Source organism: Populus nigra, chromosome 5 (genome assembly GCF_951802175.1).
Source record: "Populus nigra chromosome 5, ddPopNigr1.1, whole genome shotgun sequence".
Taxonomy (NCBI): domain Eukaryota; kingdom Viridiplantae; phylum Streptophyta; class Magnoliopsida; order Malpighiales; family Salicaceae; genus Populus; species Populus nigra.
Genome location: NC_084856.1, coordinates 19,044,214 through 19,057,231, shown reverse-complemented (window position 1 = coordinate 19,057,231; position 13,018 = coordinate 19,044,214). Strand labels below are relative to the sequence as shown.

At 36.1% G+C, this 13,018-nt stretch overlaps 1 protein-coding gene and 1 pseudogene across 1 annotated transcript; one reads left to right on the top strand and one right to left on the bottom strand.

Moving 5' to 3' along the window:
- Positions 1-894: 894 nt before the first annotated feature.
- LOC133694797 (uncharacterized) lies at positions 895-8,651 on the top strand (annotated as a pseudogene).
- Positions 8,652-8,829: 178 nt separating this feature from the next.
- Positions 8,830-11,313, bottom strand: LOC133694796 (ras-related protein Rab11D-like). The gene is made up of 2 exons (XM_062116493.1): positions 10,855-11,313; positions 8,830-9,574 (listed from the first exon to the last, which is right to left on the bottom strand). Exons 1-2 carry the CDS (start codon positions 11,085-11,087, stop codon positions 9,136-9,138), a joined length of 672 nt encoding a protein of 223 aa, XP_061972477.1. The 5' UTR covers positions 11,088-11,313; the 3' UTR covers positions 8,830-9,135.
- Between the last annotated feature and the right edge of the window lie 1,705 nt (positions 11,314-13,018).

Genomic DNA, 13,018 nt, shown 5'->3' with positions numbered 1-13,018 from the left:
AAACACTTTAAAATATACCATGAGAATCTCAAACACAACTTAAATTCCTTTTTAGCATAACCATAGACAAATTCCAATTAAGGCATTTCAATAACTGTGGGCGTGAGATAAATTGGTCTACAATCTGAACATGAACACTCGGGCCGGTTACCATTATTTTGTGTTGTAAAATTGGACACGCATCAAGGAGGAGATATTAACACCTTTTCAATCCATGCATAGCCATTCATTCAGAAGAATCCTTTCACATTTGTGTAGTGGTCGATGCTTAGAACAGAACTGTAATTGGATTGCTAGCCCTAGCTAAGAACTGGAAACATGTAAAATGCTTTCAAAGTGTTTGCGAACGTAGCTGGTCACGTTTCAAAAAAAATTGATTTTTTAAATGTTTTTGAATAGTTTTGATGGGTTAATGTCATAATTAATTTTTTTAAAAAAAAACATATTATTTAAAAATATTTTTAAATAAAAAATACTTTAAAAATAATAATTATTGTTATTATAATACCATGCCTTACAAATCTCGTCAACTTTGGCCCGGAAAAGAAATATGTTAACGGGCTACAATGGGTTCAGAAAGAGACATCAGCGTTGAAAATGGGTTCAGATAGAGACATAAGCATTTAAAATGGGCTATAATAATGGGTTCATTTGTACATTGGGCTAGGTCAAAAGCTTTGAAGAGAAAAAGACAGGTCGTTTGTTTGAATCTGAGATTTATTCTAAACTACACATGCTTGTCTGGAGTAAATATAATTTTTTTAAAATATATTAAAATAAATGTTTTTAAAGAAAAACTTATTTTTCATATTAATATATTAAAAATATTTAAAAATATAAAACGTTAATTTAAAACAAAAACATTTCAAAAATAGCAAAACAGTAATTCAATTCCTGCGCCAAACGGTCCCGAAAAACCTTAAACCTGTACAGAAACCTCCAAACGGTCCCGAAAAACATTAAACCTGTACAGAAACCTAGTCCATTAGCAAGAATCCCAGGCACAGTCGTGTACGGAGATAAACAGCAGAGTATCTTCAACAACAACAAAAAGAAAAAGAAAATGGGAGGGAGAGGAAGAGGAAACAGGTCACCAACTCAAAGAAAGCACTTTCGTGATGGCAGAGAGAATGTCTGGAAACGCCACAAATCTGACAGTGCCTCTTCTAATCCCAACAGCAACAGAAACTCTGAGAATAAGACTCATTGGCAGCCTTTTACAACTCAAAATCCTGGCTTTGATGAATACTACGAGGTTATACTTGCTTCTCTTCTGGTTAACAAAGAATGGTTCTTTGTTTGATTTGGTTTCGTGGGGTTTAAGTGATTTTCTATTTGTAATAGGAGCAAGGGATAGTGACACCAGAAGAATGGGATACCTTTGTGGAAGTTCTTAGAACACCCTTGCCTGCTGCTTTTAGAATCAATTCAAGGTAAAACTTTGATTTCTTTTGCTATTTGAATTGTTGGTTAATTCTTTGTTTTGGCGCTCTGAGTGTGTTTGTAATTGTTCTTACTTCATGCTATAGCAGTAAAAAGATGTACAGTTAGTATTTTATTTTTTTTCAAGTTCAAGATGCAAGCCTTTGAAGTTAGGAGTTAGGGGTGAAGAGGTTGGGCTTTTGCAGTTGTTGATGTTGTCAGCAGCAACAGACTAGCCAGGATAGGTAAGAATTGTACAAACACATGAGATGAATCTCCCGATATAGGGTTGCTATTCAGTTCTGTTTTACATGAATTGGATGTCATTAGGTGGATGAAGAATTTAGCTGCTGATTTTAGCAATGTAAGTCAAACTAGACATCCTTTTCAATTGGAGGCTGCTTTAGGGATTGAAGGAAGACGGGGGATGTAGACTGTGATTGGGCAATAAAAATATGGTCCTAGGAAAAGAATAAAATGGCGGGAAATGATATTTGTGGTATAAGGTCCATTTTCCCCTCGAGTTTTTGATTGAATTAAGATGCTGCATGTTGGACATCTGCAATCACAAGCATAAGGACTGCATCTGGAGGGTTTATCTATAAGTTCTCCTGTGTTCTTCCTACCTTCTTCCTTAACTTTAGCCTCGAAACTGCATATTACAGCATGGGAAAAAGTTATCAACCTTGTGATTTATCTTTTTCTTCAATTTTGCAGAAGCCAGTTTTGTGAAGATATCAAATCGCAGCTTGAGAATGACTTTATGAATTCTCTAAAAGCAGAGTTAACCTGTATTTATCTATATTGAAACTATAACACCTTTGATGATTATGTTGCCAAAAAATGCTGGTTGTTACAGATGATAGCCTACTGTTTTTTTTTCCCCTATTTTTTTGTGATTTTTTTACAGACCACTGATGGTGATGAAGTGGAGGCTATCAGACCATTGCCTTGGTACCCTGATAATCTTGCTTGGCATTCAAATTTTTCCCGGATGCAACTAAGGAAGAACCAAACCCTTGAGAGGTAAATCATGCAATTTCTGATTGTAAATCTCTGGCTTTTCAAGTGTTGTTGTGAACTTGTTATCTTTTCTATTGAACTAATACAATTATCTGATAATGCTGACATTTGCTTAATTCTGCTCTTCCCTTTCTTATTTCTGGACATCTGTTAAACAGAAGGTTTTACATCTAATTTATCTTCTTCTATCTTCAGTTGCATACAATTGACCTGTGCAATGCATTCATTATACTTACTACTACTGAAGTATACTGTGTGCCATAAACGATTTCCTACCAATAATATTCAGTTAATTTATATTTTCCTATAGAGAAATGGAATTATTGCTATCAGATTTCTCTGGATCTTGGAAAACACCTCAAACATTTTTTTTATGTATTTCTGAAAATCAATCTAATTGTTTTCCATTTTTTTTCATTTAGAATCATGATATTCCAACCATTTTCAATATATAAAATTTCCTATGGGCAAAAATGCTTTATGTTCTTTAAAATTTTCATGCCTAATTTTATATGGTAACTGTTTGGAGAAATGGCTTTTCCCATTTTTGACGAATGAATTTATTTTTTTGGTTTTCCATGGAAAAGAAAAATTAGAGAGGGAGATTGCAAATGGAAGAGGTTTTCCACTACCTACCTGCATATGATTTGTTGGTTTTCATATTTAGGGCTTACATTATGTGTGAATATGTGTGAGCTGTTGATTTTGGTTTCTTTCTCTTTGTTTAACAACTGGTGATTCTGATATAATTGTTTCCGATTCCATGAGTTCTTAAAGCTAGAAAATGAAATTGGAAACATCACCAGACAGGAGGCTGTCAGCATGGTGGGCAAGTCTACTTTCGGGTTTATATAATGATTTTCCTACCTGATGGAATGGTTTTTTTTTTCTTTTTTGTTTCACATTCTGCTCAATTGTATTACTTGTTTCATTTTGCTAAATCATCTCTTTACCCTGAATTGTATCAGTACTTGGAAGCTCCTATTTGATTTATTTGATTCACTTCGTTTTAATGTTAGAATGAGAAGTTGATTCTTTATTACTAATATTAATTTACTTATCTAGGTTATAGCTAATGATCTGGATGTCCAGAGATGTAATCTTCTCATCCACCAAACAAAAGAATGTGCACTGCCAACTTGATAGTCACAAATAATGAAGCTCAGCACTTCCCTGGGTGCCGCTCAGACAAAAATGGCCCTAAAGCTTCTGAAATGACATTCGAACCACAGATTAGTCAGCTTCTCTTTGATCGAGTGTTGTGTGATGTTCCCCGTAGTGGAGATGGTACCCTCCGCAAGGCTCCAGATATGTGGAGGAAATGGCGGGGATAGTTTCTCATGTTTATGTTTCACTAGCTTGCAGAGTGGATTATATTTGTTTTCCCCTCTAATACAGGAATCCAGGAAATGGCAATGGGCTCCATGGTCTGCAAATTCAGATAGCGTTGCGAGGTACCTTAATGAAATACCTCATATTGCCATTTCCTTGCAATTTCAAAAACCATAGCTTTTAGGCTCGTTTTAGCTGATAATTTGTTTCTCATAATAGCATGTTAATTCAAATTTCATATCTTCTACTTCTGTGGTTTCTAGATTAATGATTATAAATCTTAGAGCAACCAAGAGAAGCACTAGTCCTCCTTCTGACTGTCCTGGAAGTTTACTGGGTGATGGTTGTCAATTTCAAACCCCAAAGGCTTCTCTGGATGTAGGACAGAGTTGTCTAATCTGCTCACTTGTGTTAATATGGTGTGCTAGAGCCAGACAATCAGGGATTTCAAGGCTTTTACTTTGAAAAGAGTTGTCATGGGGCTAGTAGTGTAAATAGCATTTGAAATTGGGTGAGATTTCAGGGCAACATGAAGGTTAGATTTGAAGAATTTGGTTTCTTGGAAGTTTATGGTAGCTGCAGAATTAGGTTTCCTAGCATTTGGTGAGTTGGAGAGAAAACAACAAGGGAATAACGCTGGTATCTAATATAATAATGGGGTAAAACTTGGGATTGATGATAACAGGAGATGAAAAAATTTGGTGCCTTTCTTGACTGTGGATTGGATGCTGCAGTATATATCCTTAGAGAAAGATAGAAGAATAAGTGTAAAAACAAGAGATAAGGAGAGGGCAACATGCCCTGCAGTAGCCAAAAAAACAAGCCCGTTTCCCAAAGTTTAATGAGATGCTAATAGAAAGTCTAGGAACTCTCTGTTGCCTTGTAAGGACTGCTGCAAACTAATTTGTACTCCAGAAAAATAGGAATAAGATTCTTCAACTCGAGATTATCTAGAAGATTTACCTAATACCCACTTTTTTGTAGGGAATTGAAGAAATTGCAGCAATTGTGATGCTGTCCTGCTCAAGAGCTTGTGCATTTTTCCAGAAATACTCAAACTAAGTACTTTAACCCACACATTAAGGTTGACACAACCTATAAAAATGCCTCTATTTCATGTTGCAATGTTCTCACGTAAGAACAACAGAGAGCTACTGAAATTAACCTACATGATACAACTAGTAATTCTCTTATCCCATGGCTGCATCTTCCCTGCCCTGGAACAATCAGCTTGTGGCCCAGAAAGCGTATGGTGACCCTTATTGACAATGTCCTGCCAAAAATCAGCAACATTTATATGTATTGCTGGCTCACATAACAGTGTGCATTAACTTTGTCAATCGAATACATGGATTGGTTTCAATTAGAGCTGCACACCAGCTAGATTTAATACACATAATATTGTAATGCACAGGCATTTCATTGCTCAAAGTTGGTGGAAGAATGGTGTGCTCGACCTGCTCAACGAATCCAGTTCAAAATCAGGCTGTGGTATCTGAGGTAATCTCTTATCCATTCTCAAGTACATCACCATTAGACTTCTTTGTTGAAGGTTTTTTCCTTAAAAAAAATAACAATAATAATTCTCAATTTTGTTTAAATTTAGTATTATGCCTGTTTTTCTTTAGATTGTACGGAAATGTGGAGGGTCTGTCGAACTTGTTGACGTCTCCAGGGAACCTTCCTCAACTTGTTCATCGGCCTGGTGTCAGAAAATGGAAGGTATGCTATTCCTGCCATGTCCATTTACTATGGAAGCCTTAATAGGCTAGCAATACAGATCTTAAAAAAGATATCTTTCATAGTTCCGGTGCCAGTGCTATTTTATTTCCATGAGAGATGATTTGTTCCCCGTTTCTCAGACATTCTGAAGTTAAGCATATTCATCTCGCTTTGGATGTTGTCAATAGAATGATTAGTTGCCTTTAGAGTAAAGCCAAAGAAAATTGTTATTTAAATTGCGAGCCTTTGACACGAAGTTTAGAGGATTTGACACGAAGTTTAGAGGAGTTTATGCTATTTCCTTTGTTTTTTTATGCTGGGTTAGGGTTTTATATTTGAATGTTCTCAAATACTGTCATTAAATATTATGTGCATTACAATATTTACTAAAGGATATCCGTACTCTTTTGGTCTGTCTTGTCTAATGTTCTCCCTACTAAAGGCATAGCTGGGTTTTGTTCAATATGTCAGTTAGCCAGCTTTTTCCCTGTTCTAAGAAAAAAAAGTGTGTTATTAGGAAACAAGGTGTTTAATATTGGGGTTGTGACAGGTTTTGGATGAAATTGTTCAATGGGCAGTAGTTTAGCATTTCACAATCAAGTTCTGCTCTCAATTTCTTAGTTGTATACGGTATGATTCATGTTCTCTGGGGTCTACAAGTACGTGACAAAGATCTCTGGCTAGCTTCCCACAAAGATGTCTCCAAATTCCACAGATATCATATACTTCCCAGCATGTTTCCTTCAGGCAAAAGCTACAGTGCCCCAGCCAAAAAGGGCCTTGAGCAAGAGAACGTGAAAGTGTGAATTCTGAAGATGGGCTTCAGCCAATGGAGGACGCTTCCACTGAAGATTTAATTGAGGAAGTTTCTGATCTCCTCCTGAAACGCTGTATGATGATAGTGCCTCATGATCAGAACAGCGGGGCCTTTTTCATTGCTGTCCTCCAGAAACTCTCTCCTTTACCAGGTGAATTTTAGTGTTATTGATGCATCGTGTTGTTATAAAGAATCTGAGCAGTTAATGTTGAGAATGAGGGTAGGCTAATTGGACCTTGTAGCCAGTAATGGTTACTCCTAATCCCCACAGTTTCCTGTGTTCTGAAGATGGTGCTCCTTTGCTCATGTCGCTTTCGTCTCATCTCCCACTTGCAAAATGTTTACTCGGTACTTGAAATAAATGATGACTCCAACCTCTTTTGAAGGATGTCTGTCACTTTTTTCTTTTGCTTTGCATGTTAGGCGTTCATTGTATTATATCAAATTCATGATTTTCCTGCAGCCATTCAGGAGAAACCCAGTAAGAAAAAGAGTTCGTTCAAGAACACTAAACTGCAGGAAAAATTATCGAATCAGGTTACTGCAGAAAATAGTGGGATGGAGCCAGACTCCGTAGATGCTGCTGTAGAAAAAAATTATGAATTAGCCTCAGGCAGATTTAATTGTTAATGAGCCAGATGAAGCTGCAATGGAACCTGATCTTTCTAAAATATCTGACCAAAATGATTCAGAGGAAGCCCAAGCTCTAATTAATGGGGAAACTGAGTCAGGGAAGGCTGTATGGAAGAGAAAGTTGCAAACTCGAGGCAAATGGAAAGGGGTGGACCCTGTTCTTTTCTTTGAAGATGAAGCCTATTATCAAAAGCATAAAGATGTTCTATGGGATTGATGATTCATTTCCTTTTGATGGCCACTTAATCTCAAGAAATAGTGACAAGAAACATGTGAAGAGAATTTTCTATGTCTCGAAGTCGGTTAAGGATGTCCTTGAGTTAAATTTTCGTGTTGGCCAATAACTTAAGATAGCATATATCGGCCTGAAGATGTTTGTAAGTATATCTTCATGCTATTTTGGCAGTATTGTTTTCTTTATATTGTTTTTCCTTTCCTAGGTGGCGGCCTCGGCCTCAGCCTCAGCCTCAGCTTCGGCATTTCCACCATTCCCTCTCTTCCTCTGGCCTGTTAGTGCTGTCTCATGTTGATTGACCGGCTCCAAAGTTTCTTTCTTACAAGACCACAACCCTGTGCCATGACCTACATTGCTAGAGTGCAGTTCTTCTATATGTTTCTTTTCACCCAAAAAAGGTGGTTGCCTAGGTTGATTTAACAGAGAATTGTTCATTTCTTAATTGCTTACACCTTTTACTTTCTTTCTTTTTAAAAGAGCGACAAACTTCAAGAGAAGGTACCTCTACCCCATGTGCATTCAGGATATCTGCCGGTAATTCTTCCGCACATCACCAAGCAGAAGGAAATTCAAAGTTAGAAATCTTTTTAGATAAAAAAGATAAAAAAAACCTATAAACGTCCCTGGTGGATTTCAAGCATTTGTGGCAGGGCAGTATAAAGCAATAAAATTCGCAGACTTTGTTGATGCTGAGAAGGCATCAAAGGTTATGATGGGTTGTTGCGTAATAGTTATGCGAGGTATGTAGCAGTACCTACCATGTTTGGGTTATTAGTGGATAAATGTGTATTCACGATTTACGACATTGTTTTGATTGCAGACAGCAAAGCCATGTCAGATCCTACCAAGACGGATGCTTCAACGATAGCCAGTGGCTGCTGGAAAGGTAGATCCAATCTGAGCGTGATGGTCACTGCAATTGACTGCCAAAAATGACTAAACTATAGAAGAAGAGCTGAAAAGCAAAACAAAAGGGATAAAAAGCTGATGTGGGGGAGATGAAGGAAAGGTGTAAAATTTACCCACTTGGCTGCATGCTAAAACGTTATCATCTCTAGTCCGAGGGCAGAGAATAGACACATCCACTACCAGTGGTTGCAAGTTGCAACTTTTTGTGCACCTGAGAGTCTAGTTGCTGTGGTTGATTGTATGACTTGTTCCGTCCCTATCCCGGGTTCGATCTTCTATATGCACGTCTGTCATCCCCACGATGTTTTACCTGCTCCTGAGCTTACAGGATGTCCAGTGAACCATAGGGAATAGTCGTGGTGCGCGCAAACTGGCTCGGACACCCCACGCAAATAAAAAAAAAAAGTTGCAACTTTTTGTTCAGAATAGGGAACTACTGCTAAAAAGCCTCTCAAGTAACAGAGAACCGCCATAAACCTTTTCACTTCCACCTTACATTACTGCACTACAGAAATTCAAAGCACGGGTATAAAAGGTATTCCAAACATTCAATGAAAATATGAACCTTTTCTTTTCGAGAATGAGATTGAGAGGAGAATATACGACTCAGCTTCACCTCAAAATAAGAAACCAAACAGCTGCTCATGCAAACTAAACTATATGAATGTTAAATTTACAAAGAAATACATCACACCTTTCAAAATAAAATTGCTATCGGGGGCAAATTAAAGCGAAATTAAAGAGAAGCATGCAGTTTCAAAGCCATTTCCAAACAACACAAATTCAAAGCAGGGGTACACGGTATTCAAAACAGCCCGTGACAATACAAACCTTTTTTTCGAGAATGAGATTGAGAGGATAATATGCGACTCAGATTCACCTCAAAATAAGAAACTAGTCAGCTGCTAATGCAAACTAAACTATAAGACGGTAAAATTTACAAATAAATACATCACGCCTTTCAAAACAAAATTGCTGTTGGGAGCCCATTAAAGAGAAGCATGCAGTTTCAAAGCCAGGACTGATCAAATCACAATTGACTTTATCTACAACACTTGCTCTTAGATGGAATTTCTTGTGCAGGGCCTGGAATGATGATCTTCTTGCTGGACAAGGATGCCGGGTTACCGTTGCTTTGATTTTCACCAGCAATCAGGTTCTTCTTGTTTACAATGTTGAAGATCTCTGTCAACAGTGTCATAAAGGCGCTCTCAACATTCGTTGCTTGCAATGCTGAGGTCTCCAGGAAGAATAGTCCTTCCCTCTGAGCAAATTCATTGACATCCTCAGTGGGTACGGCCCGCTGGTCCTCAAGATCACTTTTGTTCCCAATCAGAATGATAACTATGTTCTTGTCGGCATGGCTACGCAGTTCTTCCAGCCAGCGTGGTATGTGATCAAATGTCTGGCGTTTGGTTATGTCATACACCAGCATTGCCCCAACAGCACCCCTGTAGCATGCACTTGTGACTGCTCTGTACCTGTTCATTGAACCACGTGAGCAGAGAAGAAATCAATATTCATGAATTATAAAATTGTAATATCTATTCTATGCAATGAAATACAGTATCCTTTTCTTCCCAGATTAAGAACACAACAACATGGAATTTTGTGTTAAAGCACATAGAGTAAGATCTCATAAGGCGCCTGTGTTTTTCCCTTTCTCTCATTGCAAAAAACAATAATTGCCAGCCTGGATCCCAAAGATTCTTAACGATAGTATCTAGTCATTAAATATGATGTCCATCTCTGCGCACCTTGATACATACAGAATATATTTCAAGAATTGTTCCAAGCTATGTCATAGCTCCAAAGATAATATAAGATAAACGATCTTTCTTGTTCAACAATAAAGTTTTAAGCACTAAAGAAGATTTAAACTTAACCTTACAATGTAATGAAATTCCTCGGAATTGCACAAAGTTCTTTGGAACTCCTAAATTCTCGATGCTCTAACAACCTTATATCAACTACTACGAAAAATACTGAGGCTTAGAACAGTCTATATAGTGGAAGACAAAACCCCACAATAGATGTGTTATTCTTTGAGGATGAACAAAAGAATAGTGACATAAGCCGGATCCACTTCCTAGGCCGAAAACAGCTTTAAGAAAAATAAATAATTCTTCTTTCATCAAGAATCAAACAAAAGGCCACCTTTTCTCCAGCCATAACATCAGCACTATAAACATGAGAATTTAAATCCTCAACCAACAGAACCACCAAAAAAGGCAATAGAGGTGGCCAAAGAAGATATAGAAAAGCTAATAATGTAGCAAAACTTTTCAATCGGCGCTTTATATGCAAGGAAAAATGTTAATTTTAAGGGCCAGCAATAGCGAGGGCTGACCTGAAGACACATCACCCATTACAGCTTGACAGAGTCGAGAATCAAGATCTACCTTTATATGTATCACCATGAACAGCCTCGTATCCAGCATGATCACATTATATCAATTCATATACATATCCATACTTATACCACAAGCTTTAAACCGGATCAATGCGCATCCAGAAGTCTGACATTCACTAATCAAAAACTACAAACAGGCTGCAATCCAACCAATGACGGAAAAACAAAGTAAAGCAAGAAAAAAACAACTAAGCATACTAGCATATTATTAATGACGAAAAAACCATATCCCATCCACAGTTTTGGACCAACCAAAAACAAAAACATAGGAATGACGAAACTATTCTTAGCATTCCTCGTTGACGCAAAAAAAAAACAGGGAGAATATCTGAAAGAAAGAATAGTTACCGTTCTTGACCAGCAGTATCCCAGATCTGGGCCTTGACACTCTTATGATCAATAACTAACGTCCGAGTTTGAAACTCAACACCAATAGTAGCTTTAGAGTCAAGACTAAACTCGTTTCTAGCAAATCGAGCAAGTATTTGTGATTTCCCAACTGCTGAGTCCCCTATCAACACCACCTTAAATACATAGTCTATCTTTTGGCTTGCATCTCCATATCCACCCCCACTAGCCATTTTCTCATCCCCTCAACTCTCTCCAAATGGGTTTCCTTTGCTTCTCTAAAGGAGAAGGTCATGCGTGCTGTGCTACATAGCTACTAGATCTTAGTAGGAGTGTATGCCTTGCTTGCTACTGTTGCTATACTGAAGGCAAACGAGCTAAAAAGATGATCAGAGTTTGATAATCTGGTGTAACGCATAGCAAATTTATATTGGTGCCATCAAGAAATCTGATCCATCTATTTGTAAGAGAAACGGTGGGTATGATTTTGATGGGTTTCACCTGTTTGGCTCGTGTTTTCCTAACTTTTAAAACAAAATAATTTATTAAAAAAGTATTTAGTTAGAATTTTAAAAATTAGTTGCTTTATTTTTCAGAATGGAAGTTGATTTTTATAAAAGTAATTTAAAGGTATATTATTTCTATTTAAAAAAGCATGAGAAGTGGTGATTTTTTAGATTAAAAAGGTTGTTTTACATGAAAAATAAAAACAACCTTAAATATTTTAAAACTAACTAACCTTAATTATTTCATTTTAAGGATGTTGGATGTCAATTTGTGTGGATCCTTACTAAAGTATTTATTGTTTCTATTTACTAAAAAGAGCTATATGATATTTTACATTACTGTTTTTATACTTATATTTTTTATAGTATTTTATGTATTTTCAATGAAAGAAATCATTTTTTAAAATAATATATATATATATATATATAAGGTTTAAAAGGTTGATTAATCAACGTGTGTATTTTAAAATACATCTTTAATATACCACATAATTTTTTTTCATACAAAGATATTTAATATTTTTTTTTACCTATGAATAAACAATATTGTATAAGGTGCAATTGATGGCTTTTGATTCGATAGTGTTTAGGAGGTTGCGTTTATGTTTAAAGCCAAACACAGGCACAATCTGTATGCTTTCCCATAACACAATTTATTATGTATGGGGAATCCATATATATTTAAGAAAAACATCTCTACTGTGGAGTTCAATTACACTGTTCACATGAATATTGGTGTGTCACATGAACAGTGCAGTGTGACTCTACTGTTCATCTGAATAATGGTGCATGATACCGACTAGTCTAAAACTAAATGTATTGAATCGGGTCCGATCTCATAAAAAAAATTATTTTTAATTGTGTTTTATTGATGACGTAATATTTGCAGAATTTGATCACAATTTCAATTTCGTTCCTGATTATATTTTACCTGATGTTATTACGCGCTTAAGAAATCAAGAAAATTATAGTCCTTCTCAGATGTATTTCATACGTGATGGAATTGTAGATGGTTTAATTGAACAATAAAAAATATTTTATATAAAGTATTATTTATTTCATGATGTAATAGCAATAATTAAATCTATAATATTTAAATTCAAAACTATCAATATATATATATATATTAATTATTTTATAATCTTAATTTGAAAAATAATTTTTTAATCAAATACATTAAACTACTTTTTGTTTAACTTTAAATTCAACTTCAGTTTTAACCAAACATATATAAATATCAAACCAAACTTAATTAAAAATAATTTTTTTAAAATTATAACTATAAAAATTACCATAATATCAAACAATCGGCAGAGGTTAAACCTTCGCAGTTTCTGAGAAAAGGCGACGATAAATTAAAGATGGGGTTCCAGTGAGAGTGTATCGGTATCTCTTCCGTAGCTTGAAACGCCATCGGTTTATTGCCTTTTGACAGCTCAGTGGTCTGAAAATGGTGCTCTGAGCTTTCCGTCTTAAAGTAAGAGAGACGATGCTGTTATACTTCTGCCTTTTTTTGCCTTCCATATGTGTTAAATCACCCCTCAACTGTGGGTTCTGACGAAGATTATTTTGCATTCCGATGGAGAATCTTCTTGTGATGGGCTTTCTTATATTTTGTGTGCTTGGAGGAATTCATTATGTATGTAAGACATAATTTC

Bases quoted from the DNA above. Each gene is read 5' to 3' on its own strand.
- LOC133694796 (XM_062116493.1), bottom strand. From the start codon at position 11,087: ATGGCTAGTGGGGGTGGATATGGAGATGCAAGCCAAAAGATAGACTAT. The intron at 9,575-10,854 runs GTAACTATTCTT...TTCAATGAACAG, and splicing joins GATACTGCTGGTCAAGAACG to GTACAGAGCAGTCACAAGTG.